This window comes from Oncorhynchus masou, chromosome 11 (assembly GCF_036934945.1).
Source record: "Oncorhynchus masou masou isolate Uvic2021 chromosome 11, UVic_Omas_1.1, whole genome shotgun sequence".
Classification (NCBI taxonomy): Eukaryota; Metazoa; Chordata; class Actinopteri; order Salmoniformes; family Salmonidae; genus Oncorhynchus; species Oncorhynchus masou.
In genome coordinates, this window is record NC_088222.1 from 39,742,421 (window position 1) to 39,760,474 (window position 18,054).

Below are 18,054 nucleotides of genomic sequence, written 5' to 3' on the forward strand. Positions count from 1 at the left end.
TGTTGTAAGGCAGGTCCTCACCAGACATCACTGGCAACAATGTCGCCTATGGGCAAAAACCCACTGTCACTGGACCAGACAGGAGTGGCAAAAAGTGCTCTTCACTGACGAGTCGCGGTTTTGTCTCACCAGGGGTGAAGGTTGGATTCGCGTTCATCGTCGAATGAATAAGCGTTACACCGGGGCTTGTACTCTGGAGGTGGTGGATGGTCCATCTTGTCTGGGGCGCTGTGTCACAGCATCATCGGACTGATCTTGTTGTCATTGCAGGCAATCCCAACGCTGTGCATTACAGGGAAGACATCCTCCTCCCTCATGTGGTACCCTTCCTGCAGGCTCATCCTGACATGACCCTCCAGCATGACAATGCCACCAGCCATACTGCTCGTTCTGTGTGTGATTTCCTGCAAGACAGGAATGTCAGTGTTCTGCCATGGCCAGCGAAGAGCCCGGATCTCAATCCCATTGAGCACTGGGACCTGTAGTATCGGAGGGTGAGGGCTAGGGCCATTCCCCCCAGAAATGTCCGGGAACTTGCAGGTGCTTTGGTGGAAGAGTGGGGTAACATCTCACAGCAAGAACTGGTAAATCTGGTGCAGTCCATGAGGAGGAGATGCACTGCAGTACTTAACGCAGCTGGGGGCCACACCAGATACTGACTGTTACTTTTGATTTTGACCCCACCCTCCTTTGTTCAGAGTTATTCACATATTTCAATTTCTGTTAGTGACATGTCTATGGAACTTGTTCAGTTTATGTCTCAGTTGTTGAATCTTGTTTATACATGTTTATACAAATATTTACACATGTTAAGTTTGCTGAAAATAAACGCAGTTGACAGTGAGGACATTCTTTTTTTTGCTGAGTTTATATATATATTTTTTTTCAAGATTTTGGAAATTCTCCCACGATCCCATTTTCATATCAGGCGACCCCACATGGGAAGAACAGGCACACACAACAAGCTTCCATTTCCCAGGGGATTTATGGCTGATTTAAGATACATTTGGGCACTTAATAGGCACTAACAACAGTATTTGAGATGGGAAAAATATATTTTTAATGAAGTTGAACATGTGTTCTTTATGACAGAATGTTAAAATTAGATGAAATCAAACGTTTTTTGTGTGTGTGTGTGTGTGTGTGTGTGTGTTTGTGTGTCGGCAGTGTTGGGCGGCCCAGGTTTAGTGAGAGAGGGGAACAGGGGTTATATCCTACAGACTTCCTGCAGAAGGCCATTAAACCAGTCAGACAACAGGAGAGATTGAGGGAGAAAGAGAGAAGCAGAAACTTTTTGATAACTAGCACATTTTCTGATCTTTTGTTGGATTTTTCTCTTCCTGCTCTTCTTTGATGTAATGTCATCTTGTGATCATCTGTTGAAAGACAATGCTAAATATTTTCAACATTTCAAAGTCTTACAAAATGCACACCCATCAATAATACTTCAAATCACAAGTTAAAAATGCTATCATGTGTTTGTTGGTTTTGGTACAAAATAATGCATGTAATGTATTTTGCCCCCTCCCAAACTCAATTTGTTGCAAAAACAACAGACTTGTATTCAATAGCAGACAGTGGTCACATATCAGGTGTTAAATTACTCAATTCCTTTCAAAATTGAGAAAACACTGTTCTTGTCACAGCCACTTCCTCTCTTTGTAACTGATATGATGCAAAGCCACAGTTGGTTTACAATGCAATCTGAACTCTTGTCATGCTGTCTCGGACCACAGAACCACTGCAGTCAGTAGAATGGAGTCCTACTGAGAGTAGGGCTTGCAGGTTTGAACCGTGGTTCTACTGCACACCTGAGAGTGGTCTCAGGTCAGAGATCACAGTGCAGCTGGGTATGCCCCCGCCTGTTTGTTTGTGTGTGAAATCTTTTGACAGAGGTCGGCAGCAGGATGTCAGGCTGCGCTCTGATTTCCTCTCCTTTACTTGCTCCTTGACTCCACCTCCTTATCAGGGCTGCTCAGCTTTGCTGCTTTCTCAATTCTAGTCTTCAGACCCAACCAGACCCTCCTGAAGAAAGGAGGGGCTGAGCCGCTCACATCCCTTTCTCTATTCAATTACCATTAAAGGTAAAATATCAAATCATTTCTGTGTTACAATTAAGAACCTTACTGTGACTGTTTTCAATTAAAATTGTCAAAAATAAACATATAGCTTCTTAGCAAAGATCCATTTCTCAAGCAAGACTTTTGCTAGGACTTTCTGGGAGTGGGGAAAAACTGGAAACTAGCTGTTATTGGCAGAAAGGTTTGTAACTCTGTTTTGCATCGATCTATTAGTTAATTTACCACCTGGTGATGTCCCCAGTCAGGCCAAAACTCCATCCCATCAAAACAGGTATTTTTCAAACAGCTCCTACACTGAAAGGGCATTATCATCATTTTCATAATTTCACAGTATTATTCCAACCTCATAGTGTGGAAATATATATAAAACATAAGAACATCATGTTTTTGACTGCACGGGGCCTTTAATTGTACAAACCTTTTTTTTACTCATCACATATGCTGCTGCTATTGTTTATTATCTGTCATTTATTCTTAGTTACCTTGTACCCCTGCACATCGACTCGGTACTGGTACCCCATGTATATCGGTAGGTATTGAGTATTTATTATTACTTTTATTATTATGTGTATTACTTTTCTATTATTTCACTATTTTCTTTCTCTCTGCATTGTTGGGAAGGGCCCGTATGTAATCATTTCGCTGTTGGCTACACCTGTTGTTTACGAAGCATGTGACAAATAACATTTGATTTGATTCGATTTGAATTCATTGTGAGGATGTTCAGTTGTTCTGTTTATTATGTAGGTAGTGTACTAAATTGAGGCATAAATGTGACCTGACATGCTACTCAATTGAGTTTATATAAGTAGATTATATAAAGTATATAAAAACCTGATAAAGTATATAAAAACCTGCTAAAAAATAAAGTGTGTAGTAATGTTGAAATCTCCCTTGTTCAAAAGTGGTGAAATGAGCTTCCCGCAAGTGTTGAGTGCTCTGTGTCAAGGTTAGTGATGTCCTCACTGTAGCTATCCTCAACTGTTAGGCCTCTAGAGAGGCCCATGGCAGGCAAGCGTGTCAAGTATGGGCCGTAGGATCAGACATCTGCATCCTGTCATGGGTTTATGTCTGTCTGAGACACACACAGACACACACTTCGCACCTGCCTGTGTCAGTAGAGACCCCCTCAGATCAGCCTTCTTGGCTAGTTCCACCCTACAACCTTACCCCTCCGAACTAAAAAATAAAACTTCTAACACACATCATCAAGAATAACAACTTTTTTTTAACACTTCTTATCTCCTCACTCCCAAATATCCTGTTTCTTCGAGTTGCGGTGGCCAGAACCAATAGAAACCTCTTCCTGCTATTGGCTGACTTCACTTCCCAACGTTAGCACAATCTCATCCGCTCCAAACGGCGCTTAGTGGAACCTCAACTAGCTTGCTGTCCAGAAAAAAATTGTATTCAAATTTACATCATTGTGTTTTACCAGGATTGAAAGGTCCTGAACAAATATGGCCAGCACCATCAAGGTAAATCCATTTTAGAACGTTTTCGCAAACTTTGGGGATGTTATTGGTCCGTTTCTGTAATGCTTGGGCATTGTCTTTAGTTTGTGTGGCACTGTACAGAAATACTTACCAAACAGGCAGGGGTAACACCCTTCTGCCATAGTGGTACGACAAGATTTCTTTGCAAATGTCCTTTTTCCTATTCGGCTGGACTGCACGGATTTAAAAAATCTTTGGGGTAATGACAAAATCTGCGATTTCATTCTTTCGGATGCTAAAGTGATTTGAGCTGGCTTGTCTTTTAAACAAATGAAGCAGATACTACATTTTTATCCATTATTATTTGGAGGGACACCACTATTTAAGTTAAAATATTTTTGCTGTGATATTTTAACCAAAGAAAATGAAATAATTTGTATTGTTCTCTATTTTGTTTCAGGGAAGTCATGCAGTTTGATATGTTCTATGTTTTCTGAGATTTGCAAATTTTCATACAAATATTTTCAAAATCTGTGGTATTTGTAAAAAGAACCATCTAAGAAAATTATGCTTTGAACTGAAAAATGTAATCCTGTTCTGAAGAAACTGAAAATTATTGGAGGTTTACATTTTTTGAAGACTTTGTCATGCTATTGTTGCATTAATGCCAAAATCTAAGTTAATTGTAAATAGTTGTAAATACTGCAGTAGTAAATAGTTAATACTTTGATATGGCTATCCTAGTCTATCAAGTAACTAGCTTTGTTGAGTTACTGTAAGAAGACCTATAAGACAATGGACAGAGGAGCAAAGCAGCAATTGGTGTCTCACCCACATACTGAACAAACTGGCTAGGGAGTCTAAGTCACCTGGAAACCTAATTAAACACGGCATTTAAGCTTTCCACTCTCTAGTGCATCTGCCAGTGTCAGCACAAAGATGTTTACAACCTGATCCTAAACACAGTGTGAACAATAAAACCAAAGCAGGGAAGCAATAATGACATAATCAGCTGTCTTGCTGGCATTGGATGTAAACAGTTGCAGTTTGGGAGTAGAATCCAAATGTTTGGAGAGGGAGCTTGTTCCTTTGTGACCTGTTATATTGTGGCACTGGTTCTGCGGTTCAGTTGAGGTCCCAGGGAGAAAGGAGTGTGACTGCTGTTTATAAACTCCTTCTTGGTGCTTTGGCTGGCTTTGTGTGGAACTGATTTAGAAATGTTAAAACATTGTTAAAACAGTTCTGAAGCAGGCTGCTTTGTCGTCGACCTCCCCCTGTTAACTTTGGCAGGGTTAATTGCAGTTATCAACGCTTCTTCTGGTTTGTAACTGATGGAGATACATCATATTTTATGGATTGCAATAAAAAAGATTCCAATCGAATCAAATTGTATTTGTCAGATGTGCCGAATACAACAGGTGTTGTACACCTTACAGTTTACTTACAAGCCCTTAACCAACCATGCAGTTTAAATAAATAAGTGTTAAGATAATGAAAAAATATGAATAAAAGTAGAAACTAGAAAAATAACAAATAATTAAAGAGCAACAATAAAATAACAGCAACGAGGCTATATACAGGGTTACCGGTAGAGAGTCAATGTGTGGGGGCACAGGTTAGTCAAGGTAATTCATGTAATATGTACATGTAGGTAAAGTGTCTATGCATAGATAATAAACAGAAAGGAGCAGCAGTGTTAAAAATGGTGGTGGGGGGTGGGGGTGTCAATGTAAATAGTCCGGGTAGATATTTGATTAGTTTTTCAGGAGTCTTATGGCTTGGGGGTAGAAGCTGTTAAGAAGCCTTTTGGACCTAGACTTGGCGCTCTGGTACCGTTTGCCGTGCGGTAGCAGAGAGAACAGCCTATGACTAGGGTGGCTGGAGTCTTTGGCAATTTTTAGGGCCTTCCTCTGACAACGCCTGGTATAGAGGTCCTGGATGGCAGGAAGCTTGGTCCCAGTGAATGTACTGGTCCGTACGCACTACCCTCTGTAGTGCCTTGCATTCGGAGGTCAAGCAGTTGCCATACCAGGCAGTGATGCAACCAGTCAGGATGCTCTCAATGGTGCAGCTGTAGAACTTTTTGAGGATCTGAGGACCCATGCCAAATCGTTTCAGTCTCCTTAGGCGGAATAGACATTGTCATGACCTCTTCACGACTGTCTTGGTGTGTTTGGACAATGATAGTTTGTTGATGATGTGGACACCAAGGAACTTGAAGCTCTCAACCTGCTCCACTGCACCCCAGTCGATGAGAATGGGGGCGTGCTCGGCCCTCCTTTTCCTGTAGCAACGATCATCTCTTTTGTCTTGATCACGTTGAGGGAGAGGTTGTTATCCTGGAACCACACTGCCAGGTCTCTGACCTCCTCCCTATAGGCTGTCTCATCGTTGTCGGTGATCAGGCTGTTGTGATCAGACTGTTGTGTCATCTGCAAAGTTAATGATGGTGTTGGAGTCGTGCTTGGCCATGCAGTGAACAGGGAGTACCAGTGAGGACTGAGCATGCACCCCTGAGGGGCCCCCGTGTTGAGGATGATTTTTTTTTTTTTTACTTTAGTTGGTAAATATTTTCTTAACTCTTCTTGAACTACACTGTTGGTTAAGGGCTTGAAAGTAAGCATTTCACGGTAAGGTCTACACTTGTTTTATTCGGCGCATGTGACAAATAAAGTTTGATTTGATTTTGATCACCTCACTTAAGTTGTGCTGCAGGAGTGCTCCCAGTTTGCTCGTTGTGTTTCTGTGTAAACAAACACACATGACTGGCTTGAACAGCTGTTTTGGGAAACTAGTACCGGCAAGCTTCAAAATTATCTAGTTATCTAACAGGCGAAATAACGAACACGATCTGCTTGAGCTATTATCTAGTGCACAACTTAACTGCAGATATCTATTTAAAAAGTATAAAAGATATATATACAGTGCCTTGCGAAAGTATTCGGCCCCCCTTGAACTTTGCAACCTTTTGCCACATTTCAGGCTTCAAACATAAAGATATAAAACTGTATTTTTTTGTGAAGAATCAACATCAAGTGGGGCACAATCATGAAGTGGAACGACATTTATTGGATATTTCAAACTTTTTTAACAAATCAAAAACTGAAAAATTGGGCGTGCAAAATTATTCAGCCCCTTTACTTTCAGTGCAGCAAACTCTCTCCAGAAGTTCAGTGAGGATCTCTGAATGATCCAATGTTGACCTAAATGACTAATGATGATAAATACAATCCACCTGTGTGTAATCAAGTCTCCGTATAAATGCACCTGCACTGTGATAGTCTCAGAGGTCCGTTAAAAGCGCAGAGAGCATCATGAAGAACAAGGAACACACCAGGCAGGTCCGAGATACTGTTATGAACAAGTTTAAAGCCGGATTAGGATACAAAAAGATTTCCCATGCTTTAAACATCCCAAGGAGCACTGTGCAAGCGATAATATTGAAATGGAAGGAGTATCAGACCACTGCAAATCTACCAAGACCTGGCCGTCCCTCTAAACTTTCAGCTCATACAAGGAGAAGACTGATCAGAGATGCAGCCAAGAGGCCCATGATCACTCTAGATGAACTGCAGAGATCTACAGCTGAGGTGGGAGACTCTGTCCATAGGACAACAATCAGTCGTATATTGCACAAATCTGGCCTTTATGGAAGAGTGGCAAGAAGAAAACCATTTCTTAAAGTTATACATAAAAAGTGTCGTTTAAAGTTTGCCACAAGCCACCTGGGAGACACACCAAACATGTGGAAGATGGTGCTCTGGTCAGATGAAACCAAAACTGAACTTTTTGGCAACAGTGCAAAACGTTATGTTTGGCGTAAAAGCAACACAGCTCATCACCTTGAACACACCATCCCCACTGTCAAACATGGTGGTGGCAGCATCATGGTTTGGGCCTGCTTTTCTTCAGCAGGGACAGGGAAGATGGTTAAAATTGATGGGAAGATGGATGGAGCCAAATACAGGACCATTCTGGAAGAAAACCTGATGGAGTCTGCAAAAGACCTGAGACCGGGACGGAGTTTTGTCTTCCAACAAGACAATGATACAAAATATAAAGCAAAATCTACAATGGAATGGTTCAAAAATAAACATATCCAGGTGTTAGAATGGCCAAGTCTAAGTCAGACCTGAATCCAATCGAGAATCTGTGGAAAGAACTGAAAACTGCTGTTCACAAATGCTCTCCATCCAACCTCACTGAGCTCGAGCTGTTTTGCAAGGAGGAATGGGAAAAAATTTCAGTCTCTTGATGTGCAAAACTGATAGAGACATACCCCAAGCGACTTACAGCTGTAATCGCAGCAAAAGGTGGCGCTACAAAGTATTAACTTAAGGGGGCTGAATAATTTTGCACGCCCAATTTTTCAGTTTTTGATTTGTTAAAAACGTCTGAAATATCCAATAAATGAAATTTAAAAAAATCAAATCAAATTTTATTTGTCACATACACATGGTTAGCAGATGTTAATGCGAGTGTAGCGAAATGCTTGTGCTTCTAGTTCCGACAATGCAGTAATAACCAACAAGTAATCTAACTAACAATTCCTAAACTACTGTCTTATACACAGTGTAAGGGGATAAAGAATATGTACATAAGGATATATGAATGAGTGATGGTACAGAGCAGCATAGGCAAGATACAGTAGATGGTATCGAGTACAGTATATACATATGAGATGAGTATGTAAACAAAGTGGCATAGTTAAAGTGGCTAGTGATACATGTATTACATAAGGATGCATTCGATGATATAGAGTACAGTATATACGTATGCATATGAGATGAATAATGTAGGGTAAGTAACATTATATAAGGTAGCATTGTTTAAAGTGGCTAGTGATATATTTACATCATTTCCCATCAATTCCCATTATTAAAGTGGCTGGAGTTGAGTCAGTGTCAGTGTGTTGGCAGCAGCCACTCAATGTTAGTGGTGGCTGTTTAACAGTCTGATGGCCTTGAGATAGAAGCTGTTTTTCAGTCTCTCGGTCCCAGCTTTGATGCACCTGTACTGACCTCGCCTTCTGGATGATAGCGGGGTGAACAGGCAGTGGCTCGGGTGGTTGATGTCCTTGATGATCTTTATGGCCTTCCTGTAACATCGGGTGGTGTAGGTGTCCTAGAGGGCAGGTAGTTTGCCCCCGGTGATGCGTTGTGCAGACCTCACTACCCTCTGGAGAGCCTTACGGTTGAGGGCGGAGCAGTTGCCGTACCAGGCGGTGATACAGCCCGCCAGGATGCTCTCGATTGTGCATCTGTAGAAGTTTGTGAGTGCTTTTGGTGACAAGCCGAATTTCTTCAGCCTCCTGAGGTTGAAGAGGCGCTGCTGTGCCTTCTTCACGATGCTGTCTGTGTGAGTGGACCAATTCAGTTTGTCTGTGATGTGTATGCCGAGGAACTTAAAACTTGCTACTCTCTCCACTACTGTTCCATCAATGTGGATAGGGGGGTGTTCCCTCTGCTGTTTCTCTGCTGTCGTTCCACTTCATGATTGTGTCCGACTTGTTGTTGATTCTTCACAAAAAAATACAGTTTTATATCTTTATGTTTGAAGCCTGAAATGTGGCAAAAGGTCGCAAAGTTCAAGGGGGCCGAATACTTTCGCAAGGCACTGTATATATAAATATATATAATCATTTAAAAAAACGTATTGACACTATTGGAAAATCATACCTAGGGTATTTCAAAATACCCCAGGATACGGTATATACAGCATATATAGCATATATGGTATACCACCCAACCTTTGTGGACAGTCTATAGTCTTAAACAATGTTTTTTCTGATGCCAGTGAGTTGGGACTTTTAGTATGTATGTAGTACACAGCTAGTAAGAAATGTTCACAGAACATAAGGGAACATTTTTGGAGGGACATTTTTTTAATCATTCAGATAACAGATCGTATCCCGAACCAATCAGAAATGTTCATGGTAGACCTACCTGTTAACTTTGCATGGTTGTTATTGTTTGAAAAGAAAAAAAAATGGTTAAAAAAAAATGTGTCAGTCCATAGCCACTTCTTTAGTCCTAAATGTACAACAATAAATAAGAGCTAACTTCATACATTGTACAAGATTCAGTGAGTCAACCACATCAGGATATCAGGACACAAACAAAACAGCTTATCATGCCCGCCTGCCGACAGAACTGAGACAAACAATGCAGATGACTTGTATGTGTGTGTGTAATGCACATACCAGAGGGGAATACAGGAAGTTGTGGCTAACCAATCTCTGTAGCACTGTGGCTTTGTGTCTGAGGCTGTGGCCAAACTTTGTCACTGACCTATGAAAATAAATGCACTCATAATTTTTCAAACTGCAGCTTTCCAAGCTTATTGTGGGCCACAGCCAAGTTTCACACTGTATTATAGTTTCACACATCACAAGTAGCCTGTACCACACGCAACAGCTCCGTCTCTTTCTCCATAACATGTGTTACTGCCAAATCAAGACCTCTGAAAATGATTCATCATAGGACATCAACGATGCAACAACATTCATTGTGTTCTGAAACAAAACACTCTTTCCAGCAGTAATGTACAGACCATACTGCTTTTCTATGCTAAGGAAATGGCTTTTGTGGAAATGTAACACAGGAGATCTTCCTGTTTTAAGAAAAATGGATCTTGTGTTTTGGACTAGTAAGGTTTGTCTCTGTCAAGTTATAGTAGGGTTCATGTACAGTCAATGAACTAAGCAGACCAGACAGAGCTGCTAAGGCACTGGTGCCTATGGGAGAGTCACCTTGTTAATTAGACCGGAACTGACATTTATTTTCAATGGTAAGCAGCCTGATTGGGACATCTTCATTCATCCACCATTTTTGGTGGAATCAGGGTGAGGGCTGCTAAAACAACATCCAGAATGGGTGCCCCCCAGTGGTGGAGTGGTGCCTGGAGATGTGGGTATACTCAAAAACATTTTTTAAAGGGCCCACCCGGCAAAGGAAAGGAGCACTTTAAAAAAAATGATATGAGAAACAGTGACATACACTCTGAATTACATAAAATTATCATTCCCATATTGGTCTTTCATAGTCAGGCCAACCCAAGCTGTACTGTGCAAGCAGGCTAATAGTATGCCTACTATTGAAAGAGATAAATGAGGCTGTCAACAGAGTCAGAAATTCATAGGTTTGGCCTCAAAGTCACACTTTTTTTAATAGAAAAACAACAACATTTGATCTTCTAAGTCCATAACAATATGCAGAAATCGCGCTGCCATTTCCTGGGTGCTAAGATTCTAATAGTTCGCATAATTTCAGTTTATGTGAGAAAACAAGCAAGTGTAGTGTAGAGCAGTGATCTCCAAACTTTTTATAGTCCAGTACCCCTTCAAACACTCAACCTCCAGCTGCGTACCAGGGTCAGCGCACTCTCAAATGTTGTTTTCTACCATCATTGTAAGCCTGCCACACACACACTACGATACATTTATTAAACATAAGAATGATTGTGAGTTTTTGTCACAACCCGGCTCGTGGGAAGTGACAAAGAGCTCTTATAGGACCCGGGCACAAATAATAATATAATAAAATCAATAATTTTGCTCTTTATTTAACCATCTTACATATAAAACTTTATTTGTTCATTGAAAATTGTGAATAACTCACCACGGGTTAATGAGAAGGTCTGTCCACACACAGGTCTGTGCCTGTATTTAGTTTTCATGCTAGTGAGGGCCGAGAATCCACTCTCACATAGGTACGTGGTTGCAAAGGGCATCACTATTGAAACAGTTTTAACAAACCATTTTCACTCTAGTGTCCAAAACGTTTATCAAGCTGTCAGGCATTCCCTTGGCAGCAAGAGCCTCTCGGTGGATGCTGCAGTGTACCCAAGTGGCGTTGGGAGCAACTGCTTGCACACACGTTACCACTCCACTGTGTCTCCCTGTCATGGCTTTTGCGCCATCAGTCCAGATACCAACAAATCTTGAACACCAACGTCAATTTGATGTCACAAAGCTGTCTAGTACTTCAAAAATATCCTCTCCCGTTGTCCTGGTTTCCAGTGGTTTGCAGAAGAGGATGTCTTCCTTAATTGACCCCCAATAAACGTAACAGACATATACCAGGAGCCGTGCAAGGCCCGCCACGTCTGTTGACTCATCCAGCTGTAAAACATATAATTCACTGTCTTGTATGCAAAGCAATAATTGTTTCAAAACATCTCCTGGCATGTCACTGATGCATCATGAAACAGTGTTGTTTGATGAAGGAATTGTCTGTATAGTTTTTTTGGCCTTTTCCCTCAGCATTGATGCATCCTTATCCGCGGCAGCAGGAAGAATGAAGTCCTCCACAATAGTATGGGGCTTGCCTGTCCTAGCCACTTGGTAGCTCACCATATAAGACACTTCTAGCCCCCTCTTATTAAAGGTATCTGTTGCTTTTATACATGTCTTACTACTCAAAAGTCGGCTTAATTCTCGCTCAAAAACTCCTAGGGCTTATTTTTCAAATTGGCATGTTTTGTTTCTAAATGTCTGCTGAAGAGTGAAGGTTTCATCAAGTTGTGTGATAGTACTTTATCACATTTAACACACTGTGGCTGAGGAAAGGCACTACTCCCAATATAAGTGAACCCCAAATCAATGTAGTTCTCATCATATTTGCGCCTCTTCTAGAGTCCAAAGTCCCTGTCTGTTGTTCAGTGCTTTCCCGGGTAAGGGGGCAGTAGCTCTTCGGCTGCATCAGATTCGCAACTGTCAGTGTCCATGCTAACTGGGCTAACAACAAATGTGAAATTACTGATGCTAGCATTGGATGTGCTCATGGAAGCAGAACAACTTGTGTCATCGACAGGTGCACTACTGCTGGTAGTGGTAGCAGTACTACCTGTAGAACTGGGATGTGTCTCTATGGACACCGGCCTTACTTTTTTTTAACCATTCATCCATTTTCGAGCAAACGGAATGAGCAGCAGCTACATACGGACCGTTAGTGGAATTCCTGCGAGAGAGTAACGGTTAATGTAATTGGATGCTAATTATTTGACTAGGCTACCTGCATTTGACATTGTGTTGTTACTTGATTGACGCAAATAATCATGATATCATTCTGCCAGGTATGCATTTTTTATTAATTTTTTATTTAACCTTTATTTATCCAGGGAGATTTGAGATTTGAAATCTCTTTTTCAAGAGCGTCCTGGCCAAGATTGGCAGCACCAAGTCATTACACAATTACAGACAGACAATATGAACAACTACAGGAAATCTAGTAAAAAACCATAGACTTCACTAGAGAGTATCAAAATCATGAAACAGCTAATTAAAAGCATAGGCTATTTTGAAGCTAGTTAACTTTTAAGTTAGGTTTTTGGGAAAGCCTTTCCATCTAACAGAAGATGGTTAGGCTAGGGCTGTGGCGGTCACGAAATTTCGTCAGGTGGTTATTTTCAAGCAAATAACTGTCGGTCTCACGGTAATTGACCGTTTATTAACATAAACACATTTAGCATCTCCTGGCTTCCACACATAGCCTACAAGCCACTGATGCAGACCTTTGGAACGTCTACATTTTGAAAAGTCAAATAAATCCATGTAATATAGCCTACATCTTCACAATAAATACATTATTTATTTTAGACAGGTCTAAATAAACATGATGTAAAGAAAACGTAGTCTATTTCAGAAGAACAGAATTACATATTCTTTATGTTAGGTCCTTATCTGGCTATGCCAAATGGCTGTGGGCTACTCTAGCTCATTTAGCAGACAAGATTTGCTTAGGATTCTGTGGCATTAAGTTATATTATTTTATAATATGAAGAAAAAAATTAAACAAAGCTGAATGAAATAGAAAGGATATTTTCTCCAAACATGCGGCCATTCTGTGTTGAGTGGTTAACAAATAAATAGGTACTCATGTATGCTTAATTTAGAGTTATTCACGTAACTTTAGTTGTTCTACAAATGTTGGGCTATATGTTTTGATTTTTAATATGTTGTAAGGCTGCTTGATGCGACTCTAATGATGATTTGAAAAAAGGCGCTTGAAAGGCATGAGCTCTGCTTTGTTTTTTTGCGCAGGCTGTACACACTTCATTAGTCTCTCAATTTGACAAGCACTTGCTAATGCCTCGAATTTCCTGGCGGCATCCCCTTTATGTGGCCGTAATGCACACAAAGAATCCATGCCCTTTGCAGCCATTGTGCCCTTAGCCCAGAGTGCGGCGTACATGAGGTGTTCAACAATGATTAGACAAAGTAGCAATTTTTTTTATTGTTTCTTGATTTACTCTGTGCATCATTCACAAGTGATAATATATTTTTATTTTTTTATTTTTTTATTTCACCTTTATTTAACCAGGTAGGCTAGTTGAGAACAAGTTCTCATTTGCAACTGCGACCTGACCTGACAATTAACAAGTCAATAACACAGTAGAAAAAAAAGGGGAGTCTATATACATTGTGTGCAAAAGGCATGAGGAGGTAGGCGAATAACTACAATTTTGCAGATTAACACTGGAGTGATAAATGATCAGATGGTCATGTACAGGTAGAGATATTGGTGTGCAAAAGAGCAGAAAAGTAAATGAATAAAAACAGTATTTGGATGAGGTAGGTGAAAATGGGTGGGCTATTTACCAATAGACTATGTACATCTGCAACGATCGGTTAGCTGCTCAGATAGCAGATGTTTGAAGTTGGTGAGGGAGATAAAAGTCTCCAACTTCAGGGATTTTTGCAATTCGTTCCAGTCACAGGCAGCAGAGAACTGGAACGAGAGGCGGAGCGCGTGCTACGGATGGAGCGCGTGCTACGGATTGGCGTTGCCATCGTGACCAGTGAACTGAGATAAGGCGGAGCTTTACCTAGCATGGACTTGTAGATGACCTGGAGCCAGTGGGTCTGGCAACGAATATGTAGCGAGGGCCAGCCGACTAGAGCATGCAAGTCGCAGTGGTGGGTGGTATAAGGTGCTTTAGTGACAAAACGGATGGCACTGTGATAAACTGTATCCAGTTTGCTGGATAGAGTGTTGGAAGCAATTTTGTAGATGACATCGCCGAAGTCGAGGATCGGTAGGATAGTCAGTTTTACTAGGGTAAGTTTGGCGGCGTGAGTGAAGGAGGCTTTGTTGCGGAATAGAAAGCCGACTCTTGATTTGATTTTCGATTGGAGATGTTTGATATGAGTCTGGAAGGAGAGTTTACAGTCTAGCCAGACACCTAGGTACTTATAGATGTCCACATATTCAAGGTCGGAACCATCCAAGGTGGTGATGCTAGTCAGGCGTACGGGTGCAGGCAGCGATCGGTTGAAAAGCATACATTTGGTTTTACTAGTGTTTAAGAGCAGTTGGAGGCCACGGAAGGAGTGTTGTATGGCATTGAAGCTCATTTGGAGGTTAGATAGCACAGTATCCAAGGACGGGCCAGAAGTATATAAAATGGTGTCGTCTGCGTAGAGGTGGATCAGGGAATCGCCCGCAGCAAGAGCAACATCATTGATATATACAGAGAAAAGAGTCGGCCCGAGAATTGCATGCTCTCCAATTTGACACACTGAACTCTGTCTGCAAAGTATTTGGTGAACCAGGCAAGGCAGTCATCCGAAAAACCGAGGCTACTGAGTCTGCCGATAAGAATATGGTGATTGACAGTGTCAAAAGCCTTGGCAAGGTCGATGAAGACGGCTGCACAGTACTGTCTTTTATCGATGGCGGTTATGATATCGTTTAGTACCTTGAGTGTGGCTGAGGTGCACCCGTGACCGGCTCGGAAACCAGATTGCACAGCGGAGAAGGTACAGTGGGATTCGAGATGGTCAGTGACCTATTTGTTGACTTGGCTTTCGAAGACCTTAGATAGGCAGGGCAGGATGGATATAGGTCTGTAACAGTTTGGGTCCAGGGTGTCTCCCCCTTTGAAGAGGGGGATGACTGCGGCAGCTTTCCAATCCTTGGGGATCTCAGACGATATGAAAGAGAGGTTGAACAGGCTGGTAATAGGGGTTGCGACAATGGCGGCGGATAGTTTCAGAAATAGAGGGTCCAGATTGTCAAGCCCAGCTGATTTGTACGGGTCCATGTTTTGCAGCTCTTTCAGAACATCTGCTATCTGGATTTGGGTAAAGGAGAACCTGGAGAGGCTTGTGCGAGGAGCTGTGGGGGGGGGGGGAGCTGTTGGCCAAGGTTGGAGTAGCCAGGCGGAAGGCATTGCCAGCCGTTGAGAAATGCTTGTTGAAGTTTTCGATAATCATGGATTTATCGGTGGTGACCGTGTTACCTAGCCTCAGTGCAGTGGGCAGCTGGGAGGAGGTGCTCTTGTTCTCCATGGACTTCACAGTGTCCCAGAACTTTTTGGAGTTGGAGCCACAGGATGCAAACTTCTGCCTGAAGAAGCTGGCCTTAGCTTTCCTGACTGACGGTGTGTATTGGTTCCTGACTTCCCTGAACAGTTGCATATCGCGGGGACTATTCGATGCTATTGCAGTCCGCCACAGGATGTTTTTGTGCTGGTCGAGGGCAGTCAGGTCTGGAGTGAACCAAGGGTTGTATCTGTTCTTAGTTCTGCATATAATTGTGATAGGCTAATATTGTCACCCATCAGACTATTCTTGATTCAATCATGTCTTTACAAATTCAACATAATATATGTGTGAAATTTGTTTTGATTTAGAATGGACCATTATCATCTCGAAACAGGGTTAAGGGCAAAAAATACATGTCATCTATGCACTTAAACAGCAAATGGAGGACACTTTTCCTGTGCCAGTCAGGTAGGCTATACTTCTGTTGTAAAGATAAGCAATGTGCTTAATATTATGAAAGCTGAGAAATAAATATAGCAGGCCTAGCCTATAGAAAGCTGATGGGATCAATAGAGGCCATCACTCTGTTTTCGATTTTTGAATACATTTGCATTGATGTCAGAGTGATTAGAGGGACAGTAAAGTGCGGAGTACCAGGCAGTTAGCAAGTTTGGTAGGCTACTAATGACTATCAGCAGCATCAGAGAAGCCTAATTACCTTGACTAAAAATGGTCACGTTGAATTTGACTGCCTTCATGACTTGTGACCATCGTGTGGCGGTAATATGGTCACCGCAACAGCCCTAGGTTAGGCCTATCATTAGCATCATTATTTTGTTAGGCCTACTGCCGGGTGCACATTTATGCTCCTAAAATTTAAAGAAATAATAGTTCAAATGTTAGGCTAAATATTGTGATCTATACAGCGTATACCTCCACTACACTATTTTGATATGCAACGTGGGGATTAGGAAGTGGGTATACCCACTGCCCACTGAAAACTAAGCGGGTATACGGCATATACCCTCCACTACATCACTGATGCGCCCGATGGCAGGAGGGGGAAGTGTGAGGCCTTAACCTGCACTACTGACGTTACGGCAAGGTTGACTGCCCAATGTCCTGCTGTGTTAAAATGGTAGGAGGTGCTCCCTCCCCTTTTCTCTCTATTTCTCCCTCTCTTCATCCGCCCATCAACTCCATTAGTGTTTCAAGTCTTTCAGCCACAATCAAAATGCCGATGGACGAGCACTTCCTCTTGTGCACTCCCCACCTCCTGATACCCTTCTTGCACTATCAGGAACTTTCAATGCAGGAAATGCTGGGAGAAGGGGAGCTTCCTGTGAGCAGCCACACCACACCATATCTCATTGGGAAGGCTTCCTGGGACATTCTGTATGAATGAGTCCAATTGCCTCATTGAGAGGGACTACATGACTTGAGGGACTAAAACACTGTGGCTATGTCTTTGTATGTTACTTTATATGGTCAGAATTACCCAGGAGACACTGGAGCTAAAGGGACAGGTTTTGGAAGGAATGTTTTATGACAAAATGGCCACCAAAAAGTACTGTAAAACAGCTCAGGCTAACATTATTTTGACTATTACTAATGTGATTTGCACAGCATTATATGAAGTGAAATTAACAGTGTACTACACCAATTTTCCACTTATAAAGCTCAATATTCATGGAGGATAATCTACTATAAATGCCTTGGAGGGGCTCAAGTTCTGATTTGAACCAGCTGCCCTCTGGTCACCAGCTAATTTCCCTACCCAGAAGGCCATGTTGCTGCCCATTTGAGTGTCAGCCCGTGGAACTCCACTACATGCTACCATAGAGGACCTCCCTGAATGTATACATTATATAAATTATTTTCTGGTGGATTCAATGTTCAGTTGGAACACTGGGCTTAGAGCAGCCTGTTTCTTCCATGGCTAATTCGGGGTTCATTTTCTTTGGCCCAGGACACTAAGGTTGGGAAACAATCTCTCACTTTCCTCAGAAGAGGGATAATGGGCCATAGAGGAATGCACTGTACTGAGTTTTGGGCAAGACAGACTCTTGTGCTGTTGTGCTCTCCACTAGTTTAGTTTTCTCACATATTCCTGTTGTCTTGATGGCGGCCAAATATTTTCCAATAACTACTTTCCAATGTTTTCCATAACTTGTTTCCCAGACACAATGTAAACTGACTGCATTAAAATGCCACTAATTGGTTTTATTCCACACGTTTATCAAAAATCCCAGCTGTGATTGATGACGGA

At 41.8% G+C, this 18,054-nt stretch overlaps 1 protein-coding gene and 1 long non-coding RNA gene across 7 annotated transcripts in view; both read left to right on the plus strand.

Annotated features, from left to right (window-relative positions):
* Positions 1-18,054, plus strand: part of LOC135548688 (transcriptional regulator Erg-like) — a 116,660-nt gene that overhangs the window by 56,896 nt on the left and 41,710 nt on the right. Inside the window, exon 1 of one of the 6 annotated variants that reach the window (XM_064978522.1) lies at positions 3,240-3,559. The exons of 4 other annotated variants lie outside the window; for them this stretch is intronic. In XM_064978522.1, the coding sequence (XP_064834594.1) occupies positions 3,542-3,559 (18 nt within the window). In that variant the 5' untranslated portion in view covers positions 3,240-3,541. Of the gene's footprint in view, positions 1-3,239; positions 3,560-3,677; positions 3,777-18,054 lie in introns of those variants that run through there. One more of the 6 variants, XM_064978525.1, reaches the window with a different exon arrangement.
* Positions 2,004-2,634, plus strand: LOC135547977 (uncharacterized). Its single transcript, XR_010456752.1, has 3 exons — positions 2,004-2,084; positions 2,295-2,352; positions 2,560-2,634. It is a non-coding gene; the product is annotated as an uncharacterized LOC135547977 (long non-coding RNA).